Raw genomic sequence first — 18,414 nt, 5'->3', positions numbered from 1 at the left:
GCTTTTCAGAAATTACAATGTATTTCATGCTTATACTAGGATTCTTCTTCACTTGATCCACTTATTTGGAAAAAAAATAAGTAAACTTCCAATTTCAGCCCCTATTAAATACATAGGAAATATGGGGATAATTTCTAAATTGATTGCTATTGCTTTAGATGATCAATAAAAGTATTAGCTTTAAATTCATATAAATATGAAACATACAAATTTGGTTAAACTTAGTCACTTTATTATAGTAATTATTATAATATATTGATATCCTTGCTCCCAAACTAAATGGCCACAGCCTGCTTCATTTTTTTTTTTTAATTCATGGTTCTGCTTTTTACATTTTTTATGTCTTTTATTGTTGACTGGTCACTTGTTATCAGCTACTTTCAGTTTGTGTGTCCCCAGCAGCTTTCCTTTCTAATTTACTAGTTCTGAATGCCATTGGTTGATAAAACAAACTTATTAAATTTTTTCTTAAAATAAGAGTAATATTCTAAGTAAGGGCAGAAGGAGTTTCTCTTGAAGTGAAATGAACAAATGTCAGAGTTTCAACTTGGTGGCATTTGTTTTGTTTTAAGGCCTTCCCTTTTATGTTTATTTCTTGGAACCTATTTGTTTTCTAGATATTTTTGTTGTTAAGTCATTTTTCAGTCATGTCTGACTCTTTGTGACCCCATTTGGAGTTTTCTTGGCAAAGATATTAGAGTGGTTTTCTGTTACCTTCTCCAGCTCATTTTACGGATGAGGAACTGAGGCAAATAGGATTAAGTGACTTGTCTGAGGCTAGATTTGAAATCAGGAAGAAGACCCTTCCTCACTCCAGGCCCAGCACTCTATCAGCTACATCCCCTACCTTCCCTTTAGATATTTAAGACTACCAAATATATGACCGTAGGATTATAGACTTAGAATGGGAAGGATCCTCAGAGATCATGTCCTGTAATGGTTGTCAAAATGTGGTCCAAGAACCCTGGGACGGGGGTGTGGTCACTGAAGTTAAGACTATTTTGGGGGGGGGGGGCAATGAGGGATAAGTGACTTGCCCAGAGTCACACAGGTAGTAAGTGTTAAATGTCTGGGCCAAATTTGACCTCAAGTCCTCCTGAATCCAGGGCCAGTGCTTTATCCACTGTGCTACCTAGCTGTCCCCAAAACTATTTTCATAATATTAATACTAATGTTATTTTCCTATTAAAATATTCCTTCCTTTTCCATCTACATAGCTTTGTGAGGCCAGAGTTTTTTCATATACTTTAACCAAAGCATCATTTTGCCACAGATTGAATGCAGGAGCACATTAGAGAATCCAGATGGCTTCTATAAAGCCAGACATGCAAAAAATGCAAAACAGTGACACTCTTCTCATTAATTTTTATTGTTTTGAAAAATATGGTAATTCTTTTTACAAAAACCATGCTATTTATGCTAACATGAAGTGGATTTGTTATTTTAAGTGAGTATTTTTTAAATGATCAGTTTTAATATCGAATATGGCAGATATTGCTACATACACATTTACAAAAGCTCTTTGAGTTCCTCATTAAATTTTTTTTTGTGGGGCAATGAGGGTTAAGTGACTTGCCCAGGGTCACACAGCTAGTAAGTGTCTGAGGCTGGATTTGAACTCAGGTCCTCCTGAATCCAAGGCTGGTGCTTTATCCACTGTGCCAACTAGCTGCCCCTCCTCAGTGTTATTTAAAAGTTTCATTTCATTTAACAAACACTTAAAATAACAATTATGGTAGCAGTGTACTGAACTCTGGCAAGGAAACATAGTTCCTATTCTCCTATTCTCCAGAACTACAGCCTAATTTAGAATGAGTTTGGTCTTTGGAAATTTCTGTACTAAAATTAAAAAGCTTAAATGATTAATTATGTAATCCTTGTTAATTTTATCTGTATATGAAGTATTGCATTACTTCATCTTTTTCTTATCACCCAGGTATTGGCTACAAAACTACCAAACGCCTTGAATCATTGGGTATCAATAGTGTCCATGATCTCCAGACCTTTTCACCTGAGATACTAGAGAAAGAACTAGGAATTTCAGTTGCTCAGCGTATACAGAAGCTCAGCTTTGGAGAAGATAACTCCCCTGTGACTCCCTCAGGACCACCTCAGGTGAATATTTCATCTAAAGTGCTATACAACTCTTCAGAATGAAAGAAATAGTTTTGAAAACTATCTGTATAGTTTTAAATTTTTAAAATTTTAAGATTTTTGGTCTGTCACAACTAAACTTTTCTAATTTCATTAGTTAACCAAACAATCCTTTCTTCATAAAATTATGATTTCTTAAATATGCTTAATAATTATTTTAAAATCGAAGATAATGTACAACTATTTTATAAAACTAGCTTGAATAAAATGCAGCCAATTTTCATGTGCACAAAAGACAAAATTAAGTTTTGAATTTCTAATCTTGTAATATAGCTTTACTTAGTTATACTGTACATTGCTGATAAACATTTAACACAGTATTTTTAAATAATCCAAAATCAATTCTATGAAGACTTAGTGTTTTATAATATATATACTTAGAAAGTGAGTTATTTCTTAGGAAGATGGGAATGATGAAGGGTGATGGACGTGCTGCTAAATTGATATATTCATCAAATGAGATAATAATTTAAAGCATTTAGCATAATGCCTGGTACATAGTAAGCATTATATAAATGTTAGTTCTTATTATTAATATATTAATATTCTATAAATATATATGTGTATTTTTACTTGGTTTTGACATCATAAAATGAGATATAAGGAAAAGAAGTTTTGCTACAGTTGAATGAATTCCATGTAAAAACAATAATTTTCATATCCAAAAGGAAACTGAAAGGAAGAAGGATGAAAAAGACCTCATTTACGAAATTGAAAAGTAAAAAATATCTAGGGGGAAAATTTTTTTTTGGCAGAGCAATAAGGGTTAAGTGACTTGCCCAGGGTCACATAGCTAGTAAATGCCAGGTGTCTGAGGCTGGATTTGACCTTAGGTCCTCCTGAATCCAGGGCCAATGTTTTATCTACTGTGCCACCTAGCTGACCCAGGGGAAAACATTTTGCATGGCGTGAAGATTAAATTATTAGCAGTATAGTGTAAATGTTAAGAGCATGAACAACTGGGGAAACTATTACAAATTCTTAATCTTTTCATCCACTTGCATGATGAAATCCTTAGGTAAATTCCTTTTTTGTGAGTGTGCCTTACCTAAGTTTAATTCAGGCTTTGTTTTTTAATATCTAAACATTCTTCAGTTATTTATCTTCTGTTGTGTGACAGTCTTTATTCAGTGTTAACTAACTCCATATCAGATTCTCTAAAGTGCTTTTCCAAACCTATTTTACTCTCTTCATGTCTCTAACCCACTCCTAACTTCTACCCTCTGTAGATTACCTCCCAAACTTTTCTGAGATGAAGGCCACCTTTGAAATTCCTTGACTTTCCATTTGTTCTCTTCCTTCCCTCCTGTTTCAGAGGAAGCTTCCATCCTAAGGTCTACTCCTCTTACTTTGCCCTAGTTCATTTCCTTCCCACCTCCAGGACCTTTCTTTATCCATACTTTTTCAAACATTTTGAGTTTCTTTTATCCATTGACTCTATCTCTTTTACCTATAAAGATGCTCAGGTATCCTCTGACTTTTCTTCACTCTTCTATAACTCTTCATGTTATCTAGTCATTGCCCCTCCTTTCTTTCTTCATACTGATCACACTCACTGTCTTATATTCCCTTGTCCCTTGCCTTGCAAGCTTATCGAAGAACACTCTGGGTATCCCTCTGGTGCCTTCCACAAATGATTATGAACTACTCATTCCTCAACTCCATGCAATTGCTTAATTTTCCTCTACTCTACAAAAACTTCTTATGTCACTGTTGACCTCTAAATTGCCAAATCCAGTGACATTTCTCATTTGTTGTCCTTTGCCTCACTATTACAACCTGTCCTCTCCTACAGCTACTTCTGGAGTGACGCCCGAAAATCTTTGTTTATTCCTTTCTTCTTCATACCTTATCTTTTCCCAGGATTTTGTCCCTAGTCTGTTTCTCTTCTCTTTCTCTTAGTGATCTTATTGACTGTTGGGGCTGTGGTAACATCAAACCCAACGAATGACTTACAAGTCTTTATCTTCAGCTCACTCTAGACCTCAGTTTCCATCTTGCTGTTTAAATTTAACATGTTCAACGTGAGACTCATAGAGTCCTAGCACTGGAAAAGACCTTAAAGGTTATCTAACTCATTATCCTATTAGTAGTACAAGTCCATATTAAAACTGATTATCTTCATCTCCAAATCTAATCTTTCTGACTTCTGTATTTCTGTTAATGGGACCACCATTCTTTTAGACAACTTCTGTGCCAATTTTTATTTGTTTCTCTTCTTTACCTTCCCAGTTCATTCAGTTAAACTCAGCACACATCTTCTAAGTTCCCAGTATAACACAAGGCATTGGGAATACAAAAGTAAAACAAGTCAATTGCTGATTCTAAAAAGCTTATGTTCCACAAGTTGTGATGGAAGGGCTTCTAGCCATGAAATGGCTTTTGAGGCCATCCTTGTTTGCCATCTCCACAATCCTAGTCCATATCACCTTGCCTGGTCTGTTACAAAAGTTAACTAAGCTGCTCTTGCCATATATGATTTCTTCCCCATTTAATTTTTCCTATGCACTATTTCAGATCAGTCTTTCTATACAGACGTTATTGTGTCACTCTACACAGAGAAGCAACATGATATAGTGAGAAGGAAAAAAAAAACAACCAACCACAACAAAACACAACAGTGTTTTTGGATCTAAGTCCTGCCTGTCATTTACTAGCTGCTTGATTGTATACATATTATTAACTTCTCAAAGGGAGTTCATGCTTTTAAATATATAAAATTGGTTTGTACTACTTACCTCACAGAGTTATTTTGAGGAAAGTGCTTTATAAACTATAAAGTCTGTTATCATTACTGTTCACATACCTTCATTGACTCCCTTTTTCCCATGTGTACCATTCTAAACCTTATTGCCTGGCACTCAAGTTCCTCCACAAAATGGCTCCAACCTATCTTTCTGGTCTTACCTTACTCACTTTCCCATAATCTATTTATTTTATTTAATCTCAGCTACTCAGTTATTTATGTATATACCTTGTCTTTCCTCCTAGATTTTAAATTTCTTGTGGCCCATGCCTCATTTTATTGCCCTCGATCAATCATACTCTGCTTTCTGTTTAGTAGGCACTTAATAACTATTTGTTGAATGAAGTTATCTTAAGTCACAGCAGCCTGTTATGAAGTAAGAAGGGAAGGATATCATCACCTTCATTTTACTGAAATTGAAGCAGAGCTTTCCTGAAGTCATAGTAGGGTTGGAACTAAAAGTGGAGCCCTAGCATTCCAGTAAGATTCTAAAAGGCTTGTATTTCAACATGTTATCTAATCAGCTTTCCTAACTACAATTCCAGAATGGTTTCCAGAAAAGCATATTACTCTTAATAAGGATGCTAATTGGATTTTAAAAAAAAGTGCTAAAATACAACTAAATATAACTAAACCTAAGGAATTAATATTTAAAGTCTGATAGATATTAGTAAGGAATTTATATAAGTGCCCTTATTTAGGAACATAAAATTGTAGATTTTGAGCTGGAAGATAACTTTTAGGCAATCTACTTCAATCCCTTATTTTATAGATGAAGAAACTGCTGTTTGGAAGTTTGATATGTATTCTAAGAGTAGAAATTGTTTATCAGAGTGTGAAATAATCCTTTAACATTTGTGTATATTTTGGTAGTCCTTTAGTGAAGAAGATTCCTTTAAAAAGTGCTCATCAGAAGTGGAAGCTAAAAAAAAAATTGAAGAACTACTTGCTAGTCTTTTGAACAGGTGATTTGCCTTCTTGCTGAGTTATCTTGTTTATATCATGTATACTGTACATTGAAAGGATAATTGATACTCTCTTTTTATAAGTTGTAAATTAAGCTGGAGGCTAAAAATTAAAAGATAAATTAACTGTAGAATTTCTATGATATACTAATGAGAGCAATCATATATTCATTTTTATAAGGTTTTTTTCCTTTCTTTTTTTAACTTCTATTACTTAGAATTTAGTAACTTGGTAGATATACCATGGCTCTTAAAAGGACTGGCAGTCAGCTGCCTATCCTGAAGAATCCCTTGATCTGTTATTTGATAATAAGGAAGAATATGAAATTTTTTTTCTGTGACAATCACTTTGCCTTCCACTCACCAAAACTAAAGAAAGTATCACCATTTGCTTCTGCTTCAAGAAAAGGGAAAGGGTTATGTAGGGATCAGGATTTAGGGAAGTTAGGTCACTGGGTCTGCTCTAATCTAGCAGTCTTTTTCTAAATCTCTCTTGGAAGATGTATATTCATTCCTGCTTAAAAGCAAATTAAGGAAATAAAAAAAAAATTATAAAAAAAACCAAGGGGGCAGCTAGATGGCACAGTGGTTAGGCACCGGCCCTGGATTCAGGAGTGCCTGAGTTCAGGTCCGGCCTCGGACACTTGACACTTGCTAGCTGTGTGACCGTGGGCGGGTCACTTTACCTCCGTTGCCTGCAAAAAAAAAAAAAAATTATAAAAAAAATAAAAGCAAATTAAGGAGATGAATATACAGTGTTTTGAAGCTTATTCTTCCAGTTTATAGCCCCATCCTACCTCTTTTCAGACTAACATTGTAAGAGTATGATAAAAGAAGGTAATGGTTAACTTTGAGTGAATAAGGTTATATGAAAGTTTGACTGGGACTGTATAAGTATAAAAATATGAATTTATGAGTTGCTTCTGAGACCATAGGGTTGGCAAATTAAATTCAGCCTTCCAACCCATTTGCTATCAGATACACTTCTATACATTGTCTAGAAAATTGTTCCTTTCCTAACCCAACCCCCAACTCTCTGATTGGATTTTCTCTACTAGAGGTTTGTGGGGTATAAACCATAGTGGTACTTTGGACTGAAGGAAGAATTCAGCAACAAAAAATCCTGTAGGTAAAGGCAGAGAGGCTGTGATTGAAGAGACAGTTGAGGGTTGACTGTGAGCCCCCAAAGTTGAATTTATCTAGTTTCCCCCACCACTTGAAGCAAGATTCTCATCTGTTCAGCATACCCATGCAGCTTAGAGTGATACAGTCAGCTGAGGACAGATTAGTATTACCCAGCTCCAGGGTTATGACTCAGCCTGTTCCTGGGAAGACTACTGTGGAATTGGGTCATGCAAATCATTGTATCCAAATCCAAGGTTATTTTAAACTCCCTGACTTTTATGAACAATCGTGGGTGGCAGGGAAAGCACAGAAATATGGCTTTCTTATTGTCTGCCACTCACAGAACTGGCCATTAGCCATTTCCACAGAACTGGAATTGAACAGCTTGACCATGTGAAGACGCCTACGCTCTACCCATCCGCTAAAGAATTTTATTTTTCATTCTGAACTGTGAACAAAATAGAATAAAATAAGCATTTCCACATTCCTCGTAGAACAAAAGGAAAGGATGGTACATGAAGCTGCAAATCTTTTTTATGTAAAGATCAGGAAATAGTTTCAGTGTGTGTAATTAAAGATGTTGGAAATTCATGGATTTCTTATACTTCCCTTAAAAGGGAAAAATCTTAGGATAAATTCCTTAAAATAATAGTAGTTTCTTCCTCTTTTGATCCTTCTGAAATCTAACGCTTTTTAAAATGCTTAAGTTTTTGGTGATAAATACTATATAAGTGGCGATTTAAAAGCATCTAATATTTCATCTGTCTTTTAGGAGCCAGAATGATTGTTTACAACATCATGTTTTTTAATACATTTTTTTTAATACTTTGTGACCTGGATAGTTTAAAATTATTTCTATCCTCGGACTTGGAGAAGATTATTGCCATAATTAGTTGAATTTTTTATTAGAATATATTTAACTGTAAGATATTATTTTAATTATTGATATGTTTATAGAAAAATAAAAATATTGTTATTCTGTTATGAGTAAACAAAGTAATACTTATTAGGAAGTTCAGTGAAAAAACAATTAAAAATAAATAGGTGCGGGGCAGCTAGATGGCACAGTGGATAGAGCACTGGCCCTGGAGTCAGGAGTACCTGAGTTCAAATCCGGCCTCAGACACTTAACACTTACTAGCTGTGTGACCCTGGGCAAGTCACTTAACCCCAATTGCCTCACTAAAAAAATAAAAAAATAAATAGTTGTTTCTTAGATATTTATGAGTGTTCTCATTAAGTTTCCAGCTAAAAATGCTCAATTTAAGCAAGTTTTTAAAAGTGTATACTATTCTTGTTCATTCTGATTGGCTTATCATCTCTAGAAAAAATGTCAAAGAGATTAAAATGTGTTTTTTTGTAGAGTAGAAAGAAAAATTCATTATCAGGATTTTTTCCCTCAGGAACGAGGTATTCTAAATTAAATTTCCAAATAATTGAAATGTATGCCTTTAAATGCCAAAGCTATTTTGTTGTTGTTTTTGACCAATTTTATTAGAAATCTTTCTAATGTTATACATTTACCTGCCTTCTTAAATTGAGTTTAATGAACATAGTTTAATCCTTCATTTATGAGTCAGGGTCATAACTAGTATATTCCATTTTTACAGCAATGTCCTTAAAAGTATCTAGGGCTATTTATGTAGTAATTAACTGGCTCTTAAATAGTATACATTTTTTTGGTTTTTGTGTTTTTTTGTTTGTTTGTTTGTTTGTTTTGGCAAGGCAATTGGGGTTAAATGACTTGCCCAGGGTCACACAGCTAGTAAACGTTAAGTGTCTGAGATCATATTGGAACTCAGGTCCTCTTGACTCCAGGGCTGGTGCTCTATCCACTGCACCACCTAACTGCCCCTGTGTATGTGCTTTTAAAAATTTATTTGCTTCCTTCCTCATTAGGTGCTTTCTCCTCTGTCACTTGTCTTAGAGTACATTACAGTAGCAGTGCTATTTGAATGCCTTGCTTCTAATTTGCTGTAGTCTGGGAATGCAGATAATCAAGCTTGTTAGAATTATTACGTTTAAATTAAACTTAAGTAGATTCTGAGTGAGAGCTTGAGGGGCTGTCCTATGAGTATATGGACTTTGCGATAATTCTTTTTGTTGCTGGTTCTTGGCTATGTTGTAGACAGTTGCAGTTTCATAGATAAGAGACTTCCAAAATTAAGTGAGGTGCTACTGTGTGTTATTTAGAAATTCCTAAGTATTATGCTTCCTTATTTTCAGAGTATGCAAAGATGGAAGGAAGCCACATACAATAAGATTAATCATCCGTCGGTTTTCATCTGACCGACATTTTAACCGTGAGAGTCGTCAGTGTCCTATCCCATCTCATGTAATTCAGAAGTTAGGGACAGGTATGGGCTCATTTTATTGATTTCTTTAATTCTTTCTTTGTTATGAATAGACTTTTACATGAGTTTAATTTTACTGTTTTGAGAAATTCAGTAGTACAAAATGTCATTTGAATTTGGGGTGGGGTGGGGCAATGAGGGTTAAGTGACTTACCCAGGGTCACACAGCTAGTAAATGTCAAGTGTCTGAGGCAGAATTTGAACTCAGGTCCTCCTGAATCCAGGGCCAGCAATTTATCCACTGCGCCACCTAGCTGCCCCTGCCATTTGAATTTTTAACAACAATTAAATATTGAAGTAGAACTATGCCACAAGTATAACCTGTTGTTATCCCCTTTTAGTCCCACAACTGAACTAGAGAATCATGTAAAACACCTTTTCTTTAAATTATAGTTAAGAAATATCCTTAAAGATGTAATCATTTTTTTTTTTTAAGTGAGGCAATTGGGGTTAAGTGACTTGCCCAGGGTCACACAGCTAGTGAGTGTCAAGTGTCTGAGGCCGGATTTGAACCCAGGTACTCCTGACTCCAGGGCCGGTGCTCTATGCACTGCGCCATCTAGCTGCCCCTAAGATGTAATCATTTTTAAACAAAATAGTTAAAAAGAGTAATTCCCTATATTTAAAAAAAACCTAAGGGCTTTTTCCATCCTTTGCTCTCATGGGTTTCTTTAGCAGTAACTATGTGACTGACTGTTTGGTCATTTCAGGACTCAAGCTGACCTCAGAGCATCAAATGTTTTTGTAGTAGTAGATTGTAGAAGAGAGTTTTGGGCAGGGATCAAGGGGAACCCTGTCATAGGTTGTATCCTGGTGTTACCTATGCCAGGGAGCAAGAAGATGTTTTCAAATGTGGAGAGCTTGTAGGCTAACTAAGCAGCTTTAAATATTTACTTTCATTTTAGGATTCTCTAGAATAAGCCAAATGTTAGAGGAAATATGCAAAGAGCACTAGACTTGCCATTCAGGTGATCTGGTTCAAATATTGCCAATGAGTAGGCTTCATGACCTTTTAGGCTAGTGACTTCACTGCTCAAAGTCTTAGTTTCCTTACCTGAAAAACAGGAATAATGATGTGTTACTACCTACCTCTCAGGGGGTTGTGAGGTTGTGATAAGGTTGTGAGGAAAGCAGTTTGTAAACCTTAAGTTCCATACAAACAGAAATTATGGTAGTCATAATAATCAATCATATTATGTATGAAAATTATCTAGCAGCTCATTAGACTTTTCATGTCCTCCCTTGAGGCCTTTTAACCTTCCAAATATTTTAGAAAGACTTAATGGTGAGACTTATTAATTAGATTTCCTGCTGTTATCTTTAGATATGGGCTAATTTTACTCCCAAGGTGATCAGTTTAAAGATAGCAATAGAACCAGTGGGGAATCAAGACAAGGTGAATAATCCTTACAGGAACGAAGGGACTACCACTCTTCTTCATCAGTAACGTTGATAATACCAAATATTTATATAATACTTTTACTATTTTGCAGAATTCTCTGATATGTCCATTATTTCTTTTGACTCTCACAACAACCCTGTGAGTCAGATACCACAGGCATTATTATCATTGTCATACAGGGAAGGAACCTGAGGTTCAGAAAGTCTTAAGTGACTAAATCGGCAAGTGGGGGTTGTGCCGGCAGCCTACTTTTCATTAGAAAATGTCAAACTAATTATTTTCTCTTTTTCAGATAATGAAACTTAAACACAAAACAGTTAAAAAGGCTTTCCCAATTCAGAGGGGTCAGAATTGCTTATTCTTTGGCACTGTATCATTTCTAGTTTCTGTTATAATCAGTAACTTTAGCTTGTTCTAAAAGTGATCACAAATCCTTTTTTTTTTCTTTTGTGAAACCTGCTGAAGCTCTTGGCAATTTTAGGATTTAAATACTACGTATGATCTATTTGGCTTTCCATGTAATTGTTGTGAGATATCTCAGTTATATGTATATACCAGGTTTTGTTTTCTTGATTTTTATCAGTGCTTTAAATCTATCTTATTCACAAATAAGCTCTTGATTGTAATAATTCACATAAATGCATTTATTTTTCTTACCTCTTTTAAATAATTCATTTAGGAAATTATGATGTTATGACCCCAATGGTTGATATACTTATGAAACTATTTCGAAATATGGTAAACGTGAAGATGCCATTTCACCTAACCCTTCTAAGTGTGTGCTTCTCCAATCTTAAATCACTACCTACCTCTAAGAAAGGATCTATTGAATTTTATTTAACACCATCATCATCAACAACTTCACACTCTGGCAAGCGCACTTATGTAAGTGCAGGGTTTGGGGAAATAAATGGGGTTGTTTAGAGTGTGTATCTGCGGTCAAGAGAGTCCAGCTCTGGTGCTGTGTGCTGCTTTCTGTGGATTGCGTTTTTATTCATTTATATTCCCATATGTTATTTTCTTATTAGAATATCATGCATATGATTTTTGACATTAAATATTCATCCAATCTAGAAATACAACACTTGTGCCATTGTTGATCACATACATTGTTATACAGTGTATAATATAAACAGTAGAGAAAGTTGGATAATTTTGGAAGCAGGAATGTTTTTAGGCAGTATTGGATATTATGAAATAGGCTTAAAAAGTAAGGCCTTTTAATTTCCATTTCCATAGACATCCATTTAGTATTAGCAGAAGGCAAATGAATTTTCATTAAAACACTTAAATCACTTAACCATGACCCTGACATTTTATTGAGTTCTAAAAGCAGCATTTTTATAGATTGACTATTGTAAGGACACTCATATAAAAAGTCGACATAGTAAAAGTTGGCAAAAGTCAATGATATTTCCAGATGATTAAAAAATGCAATAATAATTTGTTGGCCCTTAGCTATGACAACCAAAATGAAATGATTAACAAAAATACTATCTTAATATATGATTCACATCTAGAATAAGGCTGTCACAATTCACTTCTTAATTTGCAGTGATTTATTGTTTGTTGTAATATTTTACTATTTTAAAACATTAATTTGTAATTTTAAAATACAATTTAAAAATGAAAACAAACATTCAAAGCTGGTTTATTAAACAATATCTATTAACGTGATGAGCTTATGCAAGTTATAAATTTAAGTATGCACTTAATTTAAAAATATTAGTGATATCTAGTTGCTTATGTGCTATTGTGGTGCTGGAGACAGAAAATTCAGTGAGATTTTATCTTTTTTGTTTGTTTTTTGTGTTTTGGTTTTTTTTTTCAGGGCAATGAGGGTTAAGTGACTTGTCCAGGGTTACACACTAATGAGTGTCTAGTGTCTGAGGGTGGATTTGAACTCAGGTCCTCCTGAATCCAGGGCCAGTGCTTTATTCATTGCTGCCACCTAGCTGCCCTCGAGTTTATATAACTTTTAAGACAAGATTTAAAAAAAAATATTATTATTAGCCTTAAGTTATATAGAATATAAATTTTTGAAATTATCTTTATGTATTGATAATTGTGTTATCTTGATAAATATCATACTAATGGTTTTTCTTCTCTGATGTTTCTGTTATTCTTCAGAGTAGTCATTTTCTCAAATAACTATCCTTATTGCACTGTTCAGGGACTTATCTTTAAAGTGACCTTGGACAAATCACTTAATTTCCCTGGGTCTCAGTCTCCTCATCTGTAAAATGAAGGGGTTAGACTTAGTGATCTCTAAGGCCCCTTCCAGCTTTAGAATTTTGGTTCTATCTAGGTATCTGTAGTATGTCACTCATTAGTCATTCACCTACCTGGGATGATTGGTCATGAGGCATAGGGTTAGTGAAGTGAGAATTACATGATGTTAGAGCTAGACTGCTATGTTTTAATCATACTTAGCACTTGAAATTAACCACAGAGAGTTTTGAAGCTTATTAGGGGAAAACTGCATGCTCCCAGATTTTTATCTAGAGTAATGTATTAATTCATGTCTTAACATGAACAGACACATCCTAGCATGAGTATGGATGTGTCATGGGCAGTTTGTCTATTAGATTGTATATTTATATTTTAAATTTTTATGTTCTAGAAAATGAAAGATACACATATGGAAGAATTTTCACAAGACAAGGAAATAAACTGGGATTTTCTACCAAGTGGAAGAATTGAAAGCATAAGAACTGGAGAGTCTCCATTAGATACTACTTCTTTTACTAAAGAAAAAGAAACTCATGATTTTCCATTTCACTCACTTCCTGAGGGCATTGATCATGAAGTCTTTAAGCAACTTCCAGTAGATATTCAAGAAGAAATCCTTTCTGGGAAAACTAGAGAAAAAATTCAAGGAAAGGGAAGTTTGAGTTGTCCATTACATGCCTCTAAAGGAGTGTTATCTTTCTTTTCTTCAAAACAAATGCATGATATAGTTTCAAATCCCAGAGATCATTTATCTAGTAGCAAACAGTTAGCCTCTATATCTACCAGTGAACCAGGTACATCAGGTTTAAGTAGCAGTGGTTCCACTTACCTGTTTAGCCGAAAGGATTCGCCTCACTATATAGACAATGAGTTGAGAGATGAAAGAATGAGTCAAGGACCTAAAGAATCACAAGGATTCCATTTTTCAAATACAAACCCTGCTGTGTCTATATTCCATTCTTTCCCAAACTTACAAAGTCAGCAACTCTTTTCCAAAAACCACACTGCAGATAGCCATAAGCAGGTTACAGGTTCAGTTTCTCAGCATCTCAATCTTACAGAAAATAGAGAGCAAGAATCTGCGGAGGAGGAAATTACTTTTCCTTCTGGCATTGACCCTGCAGTTTTTTTTGAATTACCAGAAGATGTTCAAAAAGAACTTTTGGCTGAGTGGAAAAGAACAGGATCCTCTTTCCAAACTGTACATGAGTAAGCATAATGGAAAAAAAAATCTAAAAATATGCCAAGCAAATGGCAACAACGTTATGTTTCCCTCAGTCTAACAGCTTATTAAGGTGTTTGATATTAAACTGTTTATTAGGTATTCAATAATGTAGAAATCTGACTAATATGAAACATTCCAGATAAAGCACAAACAGCAAAAGAGAGGTAAACTCTTACATAAAGCATAAAAGTGTTCATAGCAGAAGTAATAATGTAAAATATTATCTTCCTCTCATTTTTAAAGCTATTTTATATTGAAGATTTTCAATAAAAAGAATATCATGGTCAGCATTAGTACATATTCCATAAATTTGGGAATTGTATGTATGCATATGTAAATTTAAAATACCCATATAATGCTGAGCTATAGGAAGTTAAGAAACTGCAATAAATGTTTCCTTTTTGACATTTGAAGCAGCCCAAGAATCTCAGCTCACTGAGAGGTATGAAAACATGAAAAACCTTAGTTCCAACCAACTTATTAAAAACTAGACTTCACCTCAAGTAACTAACATATATTCCATAATTTAAGTTGACAAAAAATATTCATGTTTAATAGATGGTTCCAGTCCCTATGTGTTCAAATGGTTCAACTAGCTTTTTTTTTTTTTTTTGCGGGGCAGTGAGGGTTAAAATTAAGTGACTTGCCCAGGATCACACAACTAGTATCAAGTGTCTGAGGCTGGATTTGAACTCAGGTCCTCCTGAATCCAGGGCCAGTGCTTTATTCACTGCACCACCTAGCTGCCCCTCAACTAGCTTTTATTGACTGGGCTGGGTGGGGCAGGTGGGTGGCGAAAGGTGAAGACTCCATAGGAAAAGATTAAGGGTATCCTGGCATTAGGACTTCAGTATACAAGTAAGAACCCCTGTTTTGACCTAGATGGTAGGTAAGGGAAATTTTAGCTTGCCATTTTTACACAGGACTGGGGGGGGGAATAGATGTGATATTTCTATAGCTTTTGTTACATATTTGAAGATGGAACCTCCTTTCCATCAAATATGAGAAAAATGATTATTTTCATCTCAGTTATCACCATCTTCACCCTCCCCTTTCAGGTCAAAAGTTGGCAGAGTAAGGACACCATGCTTGTGACATAAGTGTATCTTAATAGCCCATCAGATTATCCTGGAACACTGGTTAGGAAACAGTGTGGTATTTAAGGATATGGAGGAGATAAAGAAGAATTGACAAGCATGTCCCCTCTTAAGGATTTTACAGTCTGTATGGAAATAATCTATAGACATGAAAAAAACTTCAGAATGATTACAAGGCAATATGCATACAAGTGAGTACAAAAAAGACTCTAATATTCTTCCATTTAAAAGCCCATAACTTTGTGTTTGGACTCCTTAGAATTTAAGGAGTCAGTGGTAACTGAGGGCCTTTCCCCTTTATAACACAAAGGAAAATTATAGGAGGAATGATAAAGGCTTCTTAACATTTTATAACAATTTGAAGCTCTACTATAGATGTCCTTTATTTAAAAATTTTTTTAATTTTCTAAATGCTAAAAGTTCTATAAGGTAAACTCATCAGAGACGCTGATAGAGGATGTAATTTCTTTCAAATAATTTCCTTTTGACATTCAAGTGATCTATCACCATGGATGATTTCAGGGTTTAAAAGGGTAGTTAAGCTAGCCAAAATATATTGATCTAAGCTCTTGGTTGTGGCACAAGTGATAAAAATAGCATATGAGATGTACTTGATCAATAATTATCAATTTTCAGTCAATCATATGTCATGGTGGATAGAACTACCTTGTGGATGACTTTGGAATAGGTATAAAAGAGGAAGGGATATAAATAGGCCATGACTAAGTTTAAGAAAAGTCTTTTTAGGGATGCATATGACTATCCAAATGATTTTTTTTTGTTGTTGTTGTTTTTTGGTAGGACAATGTGGGTTAAGTGACTTGCCAAGGGTCACACAGCTAGAAAGTGTTAAGTGTCTGAGGCCGGATTTGAACTCAGGTACTCCTGAATCCAGGGCCAGTGCTTTATCCACTGTACCACCTAGCTGCCCCCTTATCCCAATATGATTTTGAAAAACCTTCAAAGGAAGTTAGAATAAATGTTTCTTGCATTTATACCTTTTTCTCAAAATTGTTATGATTTTTCAGGCTGAGAAGTTTCTGTCTTGTTCCTGACCAGTTGCAATACTCAACTGTCTTTTTCAAGACTGCTACCCAAAATGAACTTATTTCAACTCAGTGTAATAAACTTTTAAGTCTTTTTATATAAAAGGCACTGAAGATACAAAGATTAAAAAATAACGCTGTTGTTTTCCTCAAGGAACTTATGTTCTCTGTGGTTAATACCGTTTTTTCAAAATATTCTCCAAGAGACCACAACTGGTTAAGGAGGTAATGTGGTAGTTTGGAAAGAACATTGAATTTTGTGTCCAAATACGGGTTTGAATACTATGTCTACTGCATACATAACAGTGAGTAACCTCGTACCAATCACAGCCTATAATTTTCTCATCTATGAAATAGGTAATTTGGATTAGATGATTTTTAAGGTTCCTTCCAGACCTAAATCCCATGAATGTTTTGAGTCTAGGAGATACAATAATAATTCACTTAAGAAAAACTTTGTAAAGTCCTTTTTTCATAACCTGTAACATAGTTATTACAAATTATCTTTATTTTTCAAATTATAAAACTGAGGCATATAGAGGTAAAGTCACTCACCAAGAGTCCCACAGCTAGTGAGTACTGGAGCTAAGATTCAAACAGTATTCAGTTTGTTAAAGAACAGTATTTTTTCCACTGTACTACATTGCATCAATGACCTCAATGATTTAGTAATTCAATAATGTCATAGTTGCTAAGGTAGGAGCAGTGGCAAGGTCAGGAGGTATAGGTATGGTGATTTTATGTGGTAGTAAGACACTCTAGCTTAAAAAGTGAATTCACTAATGCAAACTGTTTTAACTCTTGTGTTTTACAGAAAATGGAGGGAGAGGCATTGTTTCAGATGGCACTCTTGAATATATACACAGGCATTAAATTTCATTTTTAGAATATGGCAATAGCCATGTTTGGGAAATACATGATTGGGTACACCTTCGTTTTGAAAGGCTATGAGCTTACCATCTATTTCCAGTTGCTGAGGAAGTCTAAAAGTGAGCAGAATTAGCTAGCCAGCTCCTTAGGGATGAATGGTGTTTCATGGTCTTCATCTTGAAATAATGTTACCATATTTATTGTGATGTGGGAATGGTAGTAGAAGTCAAATTCTATTTTTCTATTACAAAATAAAACATCTGGGAGATTTTTTTGTATCACAAATTTATAGGTAATACTGATTAAGACAAATTGAGCAAACTAAAAAAATTCTTCACAAAAATATCATATCCTGGCATAACATGTAGTAGGAACATATTAAATTGTCTTTCTTTTCTGTTTACTCATTGATTATTCATATAGATTATGCATCATAAGGAAAAAGAACCATGTAGATACCCTTTGCCTATTGAAAAATGCATTGAAAATCAATGGAACCTTTTATCAGGTTTTATTTTTTTCTTGTTTAACAAATATGCACCAAATACAGGAACTCATCTTTCTTTGTAAATCTCTAAATCTAATTTTACTTATTACCTCTATTTTCTTATTACCTATTTTTTCCTTACTAACAATGACAGTTCCATAGCCATATGGTATTATCTCCTGGTTTTTTTTATTCCTACCTTTACTTCCTTGGCAGTATCTATTAATAATGAGATTAGAATAATATCTTTTGATATATAAATTAAGCTCATTTAGATAGCCACATCCCATTAATTTAGCAAGACCATGATGCCTTTGCTACATATTAAATTGTCCAAATTAATGGAAACATAGATACTAAATTTTTACTGAGACTATATCACATAATTCTTATTGTCTGGATTCTGTGAATAGCATTTGTTGGAACTTTAACAAAAGTTCAAAAATATATAATGGTCTAAAAACATCCATAAAGAACTACAAAGTTATTTTGTATTCCAATTGAAATGATTACTGAAATTCTTAAAAGACAAAATTTAATCAGTTCATAAAATATGTTTATCAAACTGAAAGCCTTCATTTATTTTATAAAAGGGGTTTAAGTTCAAATGATACCTAGAATCCTACAAATTAGCTTTCATTTGGAGTTTACCTACTCAGATTAATAATACTTTATTTTAAAAGTGTTGCTAAAAACATTCCAAAGTCATAT

At 34.3% G+C, this 18,414-nt stretch overlaps 1 protein-coding gene across 9 annotated transcripts in view; it reads left to right on the top strand.

Moving 5' to 3' along the window:
• POLI (DNA polymerase iota) overlaps nt 1-18,414 on the top strand; it is a 114,105-nt gene that overhangs the window by 18,639 nt on the left and 77,052 nt on the right. For 7 of the 9 annotated variants that reach the window (XR_006354203.1, XR_006354202.1, XM_043978763.1 and 4 more), the window contains exons 6-8: nt 1,937-2,115; nt 5,774-5,865; nt 9,217-9,347. Coding sequence is in view for 7 of the 9 variants with exons in the window: in XM_043978763.1 (XP_043834698.1) it covers nt 1,937-2,115; nt 5,774-5,865; nt 9,217-9,347 (402 nt within the window). In the remaining 2 variants the exon portion in view is untranslated. Of the gene's footprint in view, nt 1-1,936; nt 2,116-5,773; nt 5,866-9,216; nt 9,348-11,425; nt 11,632-13,369; nt 14,491-18,414 lie in introns of those variants that run through there. The other 2 variants (XM_043978757.1, XM_043978756.1) reach the window with 1 other exon arrangement.

Source organism: Dromiciops gliroides, chromosome 1 (genome assembly GCF_019393635.1).
Source record: "Dromiciops gliroides isolate mDroGli1 chromosome 1, mDroGli1.pri, whole genome shotgun sequence".
Taxonomy (NCBI): Eukaryota; Metazoa; Chordata; class Mammalia; order Microbiotheria; family Microbiotheriidae; genus Dromiciops; species Dromiciops gliroides.
This window is presented reverse-complemented; position numbering and strand designations above follow the sequence as displayed.